This window comes from Acyrthosiphon pisum, chromosome A1, assembly GCF_005508785.2.
Source record: "Acyrthosiphon pisum isolate AL4f chromosome A1, pea_aphid_22Mar2018_4r6ur, whole genome shotgun sequence".
In the NCBI taxonomy this organism is placed as follows: Eukaryota; Metazoa; Arthropoda; class Insecta; order Hemiptera; family Aphididae; genus Acyrthosiphon; species Acyrthosiphon pisum.
Genome location: NC_042494.1, coordinates 18,633,563 through 18,645,519, shown reverse-complemented (window position 1 = coordinate 18,645,519; position 11,957 = coordinate 18,633,563). Strand labels below are relative to the sequence as shown.

The window sequence follows — 11,957 nt, the reverse complement described above, 5'->3', positions numbered from 1 at the left end:
CATTGAACGTGTTAATATAGTATAATACTTAAATAATCTATTTTACAATACCTATGACTAGTTCCAATTAATAATAAATTATAAAAATGTCTTGTTGTCTCAAAAAACAAAAAGTTATAAAAGACTTATAAATTACAGATAGCTTAAATATTTTAACAAAAGTTATTTAGTACCTGCCATAATTCATTTGAATAATAAATGTATATTCTTGTTCATAAAATGTCAGTTATTATATAAGTATAATTATAATCATTTTAAAGCATGCAAAAAGAGTCAAATCTTTTTTTTAGTAGCTGTGCTAGCACTCACTATTTACTAAACTAATATTTATTTTTCTTATTCAAATCAACAGAAGCCTATAAAATAATTTTTGTAACAAGTATTTAAAGTATGTAATAGATTATAAATTATATTTATTATTTATAAAAATTATCTTATAGATATGTACCTTATAAGTAAAGACTGGATTTTATGTTTTTACATATTTTTACTGAGAGTATGCAGCTCCAATTGGATAAGCTTTCTCGACGATTCATTTTCGTATGAACTGATAAAGAAAACTTTTTAGTGCATAAAAAAGCATATTATAAGGTTAAAGAATATCTGGTGCAAATTAATATGTCTTAGGAATATAATGCCATATTGGGTTTAATTTGAGTATTTTATAATAAATTTAATGGTTTATAAAAAATGCAAAAATAATTGGTTAGTTCTATAACCTTATGTGTAGTATTTCCACGCCCTTGCGCACAAGTTGGCCGCCAACTACGATTCTTTCGATGAGTGATAAAGACTTGGGTTTAGCGTGGTGTAGTTGAGTTTGTGGGCTGCTATGACAAAATATGACTGAAACATTTTTTAAAGATTAGGTACCTAGGATTAATTTAACTATTTTATAATTTTTATAAACTTCTACTTTTATTTGTTTTTACAGTACTTAATACATTTTTATGAAAAAGAATATTTTTGCATGTAAAAGATTATTTTGATGATTTGAATTGTAGTGCATAGAAACATCTTGTTTTCTAGATTTTTAGGTTTTAAGCGCATATAAATTCAGTCTCTACTTATAAGTTATATTATAGTAAATACAAATAAAAAATATTTTATATAGATTATGGGTACATTCACAGTTAATTTGTTATGATAAATCTAATAGAATTTTAAAAGATAAAACTTTTGTGATAGGCTGATGAAGGGTTTAAAACACAGATATATAAAATAATGTGGTATTAAATTTGTTTAAAATATTTTCAAACAGTTCATAAGACCATTTATGTTTCCTAAAATTCATATAATTACAGTGTTTTATTAATGTATTTAATATAAACAAGTTAGGAAAACTCACTCTGTGAACGTTCTACATTCCCAACTTCTAAACAAAAAAATTATAATTCCATATACAATTTATGTACAGTAACAACTAACAATAAATAAATATTTTAATATCAACAACAGTAACTAATGGACGGACGGACACAACGAGGATAAAGTTGTTATAAGCATATGTTTAGAAACCTAAACTACCTTGTTAGGAAAACATTTAGATTATTAGCAGCCAGTATTCATTTTAATATTATATTGTATTAATATTGTTCTATTTCACTCCACAAAATTATTACTCTTGTTATCATTTTAGATGTTACATAATAATATAATATATCCTAATAGGTCTTACTATTCAGATCAAATAATATTACTTATTTGATTTTATTCTATTCAATTAAAACAAATAGGCTAACCTATTTGTTTATTAAGATTTTCAATTTTCATCTAAAAATTAATTATTTTTTTGTTTTATGGATAGTTTTATACTATATTACTGGCAGTTTGTGGTTTATTATTATTATTTATTATTAATATCTTACCACATTAAAAACTCTTACTCAATATTCTGATATTCATGATAATATTTATTTGTTGCATTTAATAAAAAAAGTTATTTCAAGGCTAAAAATTATTTAATTTTAATTTTTTTAGTGACATTATTCCTTCATTTGTGGTAATGGATATCCAAAGTTCAACAGTGGTATCATATGTCTACAGGTTGGTTGACGATGAAGTAAAGATCGAAAAAATCCAATACACAAAAAAATAAACTGTGATATTTTGTACCAATCATTTTCACATAATATATTATTTTTATAATGGCTACAAATTGTTATCATCCATATTATTAATTTTGTTTGTAAACTTATTTATTTATTGGAATTTTTATGAATTATAATATAGCTTTAATTTTTTTTTTAAACTTATATTATATAATTATACTATAAACATCCTCTCATTATACAGAGTAATATATCTCCACGATTACACTATTTTAGTTTGTAAAATTGTGTGTATATAGTTAATATAAAAATTGAATCCATAAAATATGTGTTTGCTGATTCTCTTAGAATTGACTCTGAACTTCACACCCCAGGGTAACAGTTGTGTTTCACCTTGTCCTTTAAAATTATATATTTTTAGTTAATAACCGGTTTCAGAAGAGAACGAGTTCAGATAGCTATTGCACAGTCATTAATTGATTTGTTAGTTGTATAGTTCAAATCAAATCAATGGTTTTACATTTTACAATAGTACCTAATGCATACGTTTTTGTCATGACAGTGATGCCTCCATTGGTGGCCATTGCGATGGCAAAATTTGTATGTTGAAACTTAATAATAATATACAAACAATATTATACTTCTATGTATATCTTATGAATTTATATTGTAGGTTGCTCACACAGAGGTAAAATGTTACCTCTTACAATTATGTTGCTCTCCAAAAAAATGTTGGGCATCACTGATCTACATTAACGTCCGAACGAAGAGCACAGTCAATCTACATAAATGTGAATGGGGGTCGATCGGGTCGTCCGCCGATGCAACGGGTGAAGAGGTGAAGGAATCGCCGCACGTGGTCTTCCTACATGCATCATCTCGCCGGGGTGAGGCGCCTGCGTACCCAAATACGCTTGACCCCGCACACCTCACAATATTACATACATACGACTAACGACTAACGAATACCTACTTTAATCACGACGTCGACGGTGCACTATTTATGTCACACGTGACCAGTATTAGGTATAATATTATAATATGTTGTTGTCGAATGGCGCTGAAAACGACGACGGTCGCCGTCAAGTCCAATGCTGTCGCCGCAGCCGCGCCTCGACTACCTATATTATCCGTGCGGCGGACAATCGTGACGTCGCGCAAACGTCGGTCCAAGATTACCTTCGGAAACCCGGTCTAACCGGATAGATTTTATTTTTATTCGCGCATAATAATATAAGGTAAAGGTAGGTAAAAGATATAAATTTTTTGTTTGTTATTGAATTTCGGCGGCGGGACAAACAGTGGCCAAGGACTACCGCTATCCGGCGGCAATCGCACACGATCGCGACTGCAGCGACGACGGTGCAACAGGTTTCCTGCAGTGCGCCGGTACAGTTTTCACTAGTGGAGTCGAACGCGACGATAGTGTAAAACTGCCACTAAGTAACTCAATCGTCGTCGCCGTGTATATCGTCTCCGGTGTCTCGAGTCAGCCGCTATCACTTTTCCCGCCCCACTATCGGGAAAGCCGTCGTCGTTTTTCCCGGCAGGTAATTTCGTTTCCCACACATCTCTATCCGAGGATGTCCGAGCTTTTCGGAAGGGCGGCCGACGCAACAGTTGTTCGTAATATTTTAATATAATAATGTTCGCGACGAACTAGTCGGCATCGTTGTAACGCAGCAGCAGCACCGACATGAACCGAATGGGCAAAGACCGGAAGTCGGCGAAATCCCTTTCGCTGGAAGAGAAAAAATACCTGTTGGCGGTACAGCGGGGAGACGTGGCCAACGTGCAGAGGTGAGTTTTCGAGCGTAAAACCGTTAAAATAAGACTTGCAGGAAGTCTGCCGCGTATTCTCGTCGACAGTTTATAAATATATAATAATATGATGTTTTCTCTCTCCCACCCCCACGTTAAGAACAGAAGTTTATTCAATTTAATATTATTACATTTGATCGGTATAGGTCACGAAGACCTCTATAATGTTATCGTCTGCACGGTTTTTGGCGATACCTATATCTATAAAGTAAGTGGAAATTACAATGTATTTGGGCTGGACTTGGACTGGTTGGCCTCACTGTAGAGTCCCTAAACCTCCGCATAGATGGTTGGATTATGTGACCTGCAAGTCAGTGGCGTATCTACGGGAGACCCCGGAGACCAAATGTACACAATACTACAATACTACATGTATATATAATAATATAAATATAATATGTGTATATTGAATGTCTATTAAAAATTGTACCTAAATCCCCCCTTGAAAAAATCCTAGCTACTGCTGCAAGTGTATCTATCCGTGGGCGTCTCGACAACAGACTCGAAAGTCGTTATTATATTATAATTAATGATAAATTCGTTCTCGACGACGAGGCCTGCAACAACACGATAGAATCGATATTTCTATCTACGATTTAACATATGGCACAGAACCAGGATCGCACGCGGCTTTTATCGTGGAAAAATCACGTGCGCAGGTTATAAATATGATACAATATTTTGTTAAAAGAACGACAGACTCCCACAGGTGTCAACTGCATGTTTTCAAACGTAGGTACCTATATACAAGTCGGAGACATTGCATATTACTTTCTTTTGGCAAAACATCTTTGTGTAGGTACAATTTTGCACTATGGTTTTTTTTAAGCTAGTTAGGTTAAATATTACAATAATGATTAAAATACAGATCTTATTCTCATAGGGGTAGCTAGAACCAAAATTTTTAGTTGTCTATTGCCCGCTCCTTAAGAAAAAATGGAATCAAAACTAAAAGTTAGTAGTACACTATAGTATCATTATAATAAACCACATGTTTTAAACTTTAAGTCAATAGGTGCGAATAATAACTCTAATATTATTAAAGCTAACAACATGAAATCGGTTCTGGTTCGAATTTGCTATAATTTGTTGCATGGGTACCATTAATTATTATACCTACGTCTACACGTAATAACTGTAAGACGGAAACATAATATGACAATCGGGTGTGACGTTCTCTTAATAAGCGAACGGCTGTTGTGGCCGAGGCCTTGTACATAATATTATTATATAATATCAGAATTAGTAATAGCAACAGTATCGAATTCGCAAATCTATAGATTCAAGTAACGCGTTAAACTATACACGACGAGATACAGATCGCATATTAACTATACACTGGACCGTTTTCAATAAAAATGATAGGTATCAATCGATTTCTTGGGACACCTACCCACAGAGATGGATCCAGGAGGGGGTTTGGGAGGTCAGCCGATTTTTTCCCAGTTAAATGCGGCCCCTCGAAATGGCAAACTATGTGCCCCCTGTCAATTTTCTATCGACAATTTTTTTATGCAACTACGAGTATAAATGAAAAATTCAGTTAATAAGAATAATGCTACCAACTATTAATTATTATTTATTATAATCAGTTATTGTTTAAAAATGATAGTATGCATATATTATTAATTAAAATACAAATTATACAATTTATATGTGCCCCCTCTATCAAAATATCAAAGATCTACCCTTGATTATGTACATGATCAATAATAAAATAATATTAAATAATAATAATTTATAAAATATACACAGGCTCAAGAATGTTTCTATACAACTAACAAATATAATTCTATAAATGTATAAGTATATTATGATTTATGATGTAGAGGTATATACAGCCGTGAAGACTGAGCATTGAAGTAAAATAGGGCGTACGAAATCGTGCTTAAACTTATCATCTTATAATGTACCTAAATTCGAAAAACAAGAGTATAAAAATATGTTAGATATATATTATATAATATTTTATGAAGTTGACCTAGATGAAATTGATATGGAAGTGGAACACCGTTCATTATGTCTAGTTTACCAACAAGTGTATGACAAAACTATTGGAACTGGAGAACTGGACCTTTAAAATTAAATGAAGTTTTGAAGTTCATGATATCATTGATATCACGAGACATGGTTTCTTTGTATCCAAATTTATATAGGTACCTACTTTGTATAAAATATTTTATACGCTTCCAGTCAGCAGTGCAACTTCAGAAAGTAATTTTACCTTCTAAAACTTCTCAAAATATGCCTTCGCTCAACTATGACCGGCTATCAAATTTGGTCATATTGAGCATAGAAAGCAACATAGCTCAAACCATTGATTTTGATAACGTAATAAGTACATTTGCACTAGTGTAAAAGCGCAGAAAATTATTGTATTGTTTTAGTTCTTTACTATTATTTTCATGTAGATATTATAAAATATACATTTTATAAATGTATTATTCTTGACTTTTGTATTGTATTATAATTTAGAACCACTCTCTATATCTCTTGTGCAAATGAAATCAGTCATTGAAAACTAAAATAAAATAAATATACTGCAAATATAGGTACGTATAAAAATAAAATAATAAATATGTATAATCCCTTCTTAAAATGATTTAAATATTTCAGGTAAATTTTTAAATTTAATATAAATGTTAATGCAACAAATACAAATAACAATTAATTAAATATAGCTTCATTACTAAAGCTTGTAAGTAAATTTTACATTTTACTTAACAATTTATTATAACTCATGTAATATAGATATATTGAATGTTGGTATCAAAATGTGATTTAAATAATTATAGTAAGGTAAATCGCGAGCGCATTGGGTGAATTCGGGTGAATTTTTAATACCTAGTTGGTTGGTTGAAGTTTCTACACAGTGGCCTCTCGTAAGTAAGGCAGACCCACAGTTCTAAAATCTCGGGTACGCCACTGACTACCCATATTTTCTCTCTCGAAAAAAAAATATTTAAATTAATATATTCACGGTTCCTTTACACGTATTTACACCAGTATTATGCTAAGGAGTAAGGCCACACAGAGAGGTACGCACGGTATAATATTATTTGCTTTACAAACGAAAATAGTTTTCTACACCGACTATATACCTATTGACATTATTGATAACGTAAATGTCAAATGACCACACGCAGATTGATGTACGCCATGTTCGCTACGTTAGTTATACGTTGGATACATCGCCTATACATCACGGCTGGGCCTTGATAAATTAAGGGGTCCCCTTAATGTTGTCTTTAAATCAATGCTATAGCGAGGCCCCTTAAAATCAAATCGTGTCACTGAAAGTGTTTCAAGTGTTCTGGAGCCGCCAAAAAATGATTTTTCTAAGAATTGTATATCACTTACAGTAGTTAAATCAGTAGAATCAGATTCAAAACAAACAAACTCAGATGAACTTTTCAAACTTAACGTTATTTAAAATCAACTTGTGACTAAAGTGCTGTGAAGCTTGCGTTATTAGTTTTCCACGTAGGTTAGTCGTTTCTGGAAAACATCGATGTTTTCAAAGTAGTTGGTATTTAGTAAGTATCCTTGGTTGGAATATTAAGTTATGACAAATCCTAAATGCTGTTTTTTTGTTATTATTGTCATAATTTTCCTCTTCATCAAACAGTTTTTAAGTTTTATCTTTCTGAATTGTTGAATTAAGTACAAAGTTATCAAGTTTGATTTGAAGAATTGAAAAAAGTAGGAAATTGAACTTATTATAATTAATTAACTTATTATTATTATATATGATTGTAATTGGGCATTTCGACTGTATCTAAGAGTGAACGCATACTTCAGATCAACTATATGAAGAGTCCTAAATTAATTAATGATTTGACGTTACTTTCCATAGAAAGGAAAATAAGTGGGAAATTTATGGTTAATTCATTGGCTGTTGTTGACGGGTTTGCTGTTATAAAGACAAGAAAATTGGAGTTTTTACTTTGAAAATATATTATAAATATTAAATTGACAATACGTATACAATAAGTTATGAGTATATTAATCAATAATTATATTAAATACAAATTTTGTATAATGTAAGACTCTTGTATTTTGATAAATAAAAATTGCATCTTTTAAAACTATCTATACTTATTTTTCGGTTCACTTTGTTTTAAGTTACCCCAATGGGACATAATGGAGGGCGTGTTTATAGCTTATTTTTTAACCCCTATATAGGTTACTATTTTATTATTTTTGTTTATTTATAAGGTTGCCATTAGTTTCAGATAATAATAATAATTTTTGTATACGGGCCACGCCAGGCGGAATTGCTAGCATTCTAGAAATACATAATTTATTATACCTATAGGTAATTGTGATTTGTTTAAGAAGGCGTCAAATTCGCATGTGTGGTCTTCCGTCTGGGTTAGTGCCCTACAGCTATGTATATAAGGTAGCTTAAGAAGTTTGGAATGAGATATAACTCGTGTTTGCAATAGTTTTACACGGATGTTAGTGCCTGCAACTTCGATACCTATACATTTTCGATCAGCTTATGCATAATATAAACAAAAATGTTAAAATAAATAAATATAACATATTAACCTATTATTATACCTACATATTTATAATTATAATTTCAAGTAGATACCAACAACTATACATAATAATATGCCTCATTAACTTGCTTCAACTTGTCAACAATTTGCGGAAATCGCGGTTAACGTTACGATGAAGGACGTGCGGCTATATCTTCCGCAGATTAGTGTCCTAGCTGTTATTTTTAATTTATTTTAATTTATTACTTAATTACTAAATTAATTACCTACTTAATTTATCTCTCGCGTATAATGTATAATATTACACTTAAACTGTAGACATAATATACAATTTTGATGTGACGGGATCTGCACGCATATCTATGACCACGCATGTCCACATGGGCTGCAGGTATAGGTAATCCATTTTTCAGGCCAACTAATTTAAGAAATGTGCAAAATCACAATAATATTGGATTTAAAAATACCTAAGCCGCAAGTGAATACCTTACCCGTTGTTCAAATGACGCCACTGACCCTATGCAATATATTATTTGCAGTAACAATAATAGTAACAAATTTCATATCACATCTGTAATAAAAGTATACGATACTCAGTGTAGTGAATTGCGGCCCAATTGGATCGGCTCCAGAGACTTGGCGAGGGGAGGGAGAGCTAAGTAGTAATTTTCTGGAAACTTTCAATAGTGTAATATGTTTTTTTTTTTTGTAATTTATTATTTATTGTTTTTAACAATATACAATTCCTTGAAATATGAGCTTGAAGGGGGGGGGGGCGTTTGGACCTCTCCATTAGAGTCACCCCTTCTGCCCAATCCCTAAATAAAGTACGAGTTACGGCCCGGGCTTATTAGAGAGATCTAAGAATTTCGGCCAAATAATAATGAATTATCATTTCATATAAGCCTATTAGCATCATCACGGGGAGATAAACTGGGTCGTCTCTAAAAAATGTTTTTTAATTATTTATGTTTTTTTCCGCTGAGTTGGTTTATCGTAATTTTTCAATTTTAGATTATTGCTTTGGCAAAAAACTTAAAACTTAATGGTTTAACAAAATCAAACAGCCCTATTTGGCTATTTATTTTTGTGTGAGCTTTTTCATAAGCTAGCTGTTGCCTAAAGAATGCAACTTGTTTAACTTTCACAGCTGTAAGTGATACGGTTCGTTGAATTATTAATTGGATGGCCGCTACTCACGACTCACCCACAACCATGGTACCTGTGTGTTCATTTACTACAGCAAAAAAAAACCAAAATTGGAATAACATAATGTCTCAATGTTTTATCGTTTAAAATAAATAAAGGTTGTACAATTAATATACAAAAACAAATAGGTAGGTATATTACTCTTTAGCGGTATAGTGTTATAACTTATAATATTATACCTATCTGATGGCGGAACGACACTTACGATGTCTTTTAATATTTTTAGTCGAACACACAGTTTTGTCTCATTTTGTATTCTTTGATCTCCATAGAAATTCAGAAAACTAGGAGACGATCCGCTTATCTATGAGTTTCAGTGTTTTTTTTTGCACGTTTTCGCTGAACCCCACACAATCGCTAGACGGCGTGCGTCTTAATAGATGTTTTAGCTATATAATTGCGACCTATATTTATTTTAAATTAATAGTACACTACGTTTGTAAAGGTGATAAACAATGAAACATTTACGATTTTTCTTTGAGGTTAGAATAGCACACAACTACGACCGCGACGTATCTTTTTTTCATGTTTTCTTTCGATTGTGCGCGCAGGAAAAGCGTTGAGGCTTCTAGTTTAAATATTCTGTGACCTGTGTTGATATATATATAGACTTTTGTCATTCGTGGATACTATTTATAAATACTATTCATATAATATATGTATGCGATTTTTGTCCATTCACTTATATTAAATATTTGACGAGGCCGAACAACGACAAAATATTAGACACTGCATTATATAATATACAATTGTCTAAATACTCTATATACGATATTTTGTTTGTTTGTTAATATAAGTTTATGAATTAGCCAACTTAATATTACGCACACATTAGATATATTATCATAAAATCAAATCGACGTTGTAGGTATACGATAATTGTATGCAAGTAGCTTATAACCCATTGGATTCTATTGATTTATTCACAATGTCAACTGTAATACAAGTCCGGGCTTACATTGCATGGAAAACGTTTGTATAAATTTATATTTTTAAACAGCGAAGATTTTTGTGCATGTTCAACGATTTAATTTGAATAATATGAAACCATCGCAATCAAAATATGTTATTAAAAATGATAACATAATATTTGATTGGAGAACTAAACTTTTAAAATAATAAAAGTACCTCATGTTTAATATTGTACTAAGTACAAAACAGTGGTGAAACTAATGGGAGGAGGGGCTTGACCCCCCAAAAATATCCCTTATTGATTTTAGATATAGGTAGGCTCCCTATATTGGTTAGTTAATTGTTTTGTTAGGAGGGCTGTAGAGCCTTAGAATTTTAACCCTAGTTGCGTCTATGACTACACAATATTATAAAAGTGTATATATTATATAACGTTAAAGATTAAAATTCGAAAGCCGGCATCGGGTAAACGTTTTGAAAACGATAAAAACTGTCAGTCGTAAATCGTATAGGTAACTAATTGGCCATATAATTAGAGCGTGAATTAGATATAATTTAACATTTATCTATAAGTAAATAGCTATTTATTATTATTATATATTATAATAATTAATAGCCAATAGTAATATTGGAAACCATATTAAGTAATAAGTATAGTGAAAGAACAAAACAATAATTATTGTTTACATTAAAATGTTTGATACACCTATTATTAATTATCGCACGTTTGCTTCGTGCGAATAAAGCTCGAGTCGTGATTATTATATTATGCAGTCGGCGAGATCTACAGGTGTTCAAAGCTACCTATAAATTATGATAATATATGCAACACCACTTAGACAGTGCGGAGTGCGGAACAGCAAATACGACCGGTCGTAAAAAACACCGTTTGCTTATAAAACTGTATGTTTGGAGGTTGTAAGATTCGACTTTAAATGCACATCCGCGACGCGTTCCTATTTACATATATTTAGTATAAAAATATATATTAGATTATTATTATTAGGTATTATATTATCGTTTAACAACACACCCACTCACACTCATAATAAGAGGCACCGTGCATGTATCAAGGCATAGATTTAGTATATTCGGATCAATGACGTGTGCGTCCGTAGGTTGTTTAATAATTAATTGGATTTCGCCTTTTTGGTCGTACCTAATACCTATACCTAATGATCGCGGCCAGTGATATATCCGAACCCTATTTATATATCGCGAGATGAATTAAAACTACTCACTAGCATCCAATGAGTCAAGGTTACGCGTACGCGCTATAAATTACGTATAATAATAATTAATTAATAATAACATTTAATATAATATATTGTAACGAATGCGCACTACATAGAAACTGATTGTTACCATCGACAACGTCTGCGAACTGCTGCTTATAATAATATATTACAAGTATATAATATAGGTACCACAATCATTGGTGGTCTGGGGGGGGGGG

At 31.6% G+C, this 11,957-nt stretch overlaps 2 protein-coding genes across 2 annotated transcripts in view; both read left to right on the top strand.

Annotated features, from left to right (window-relative positions):
• Vps29 (vacuolar protein sorting 29 homolog) overlaps positions 1 to 2,376 on the top strand; it is a 3,542-nt gene extending 1,166 nt beyond the window's left edge. The window contains 1 exon segment of the mRNA NM_001162824.2: positions 1,981 to 2,376. Coding sequence (NP_001156296.1) covers positions 1,981 to 2,098 — 118 coding nt within the window. The 3' untranslated portion in view covers positions 2,099 to 2,376.
• A 737-nt stretch (positions 2,377 to 3,113) lies between these two features.
• LOC100164556 (transient-receptor-potential-like protein) overlaps positions 3,114 to 11,957 on the top strand; it is an 80,275-nt gene continuing 71,431 nt past the window's right edge. Inside the window, exon 1 of the mRNA XM_029486771.1 lies at positions 3,114 to 3,851. Coding sequence (XP_029342631.1) covers positions 3,748 to 3,851 — 104 coding nt within the window. The 5' untranslated portion in view covers positions 3,114 to 3,747. The remainder of the gene's footprint in view (positions 3,852 to 11,957) is intronic.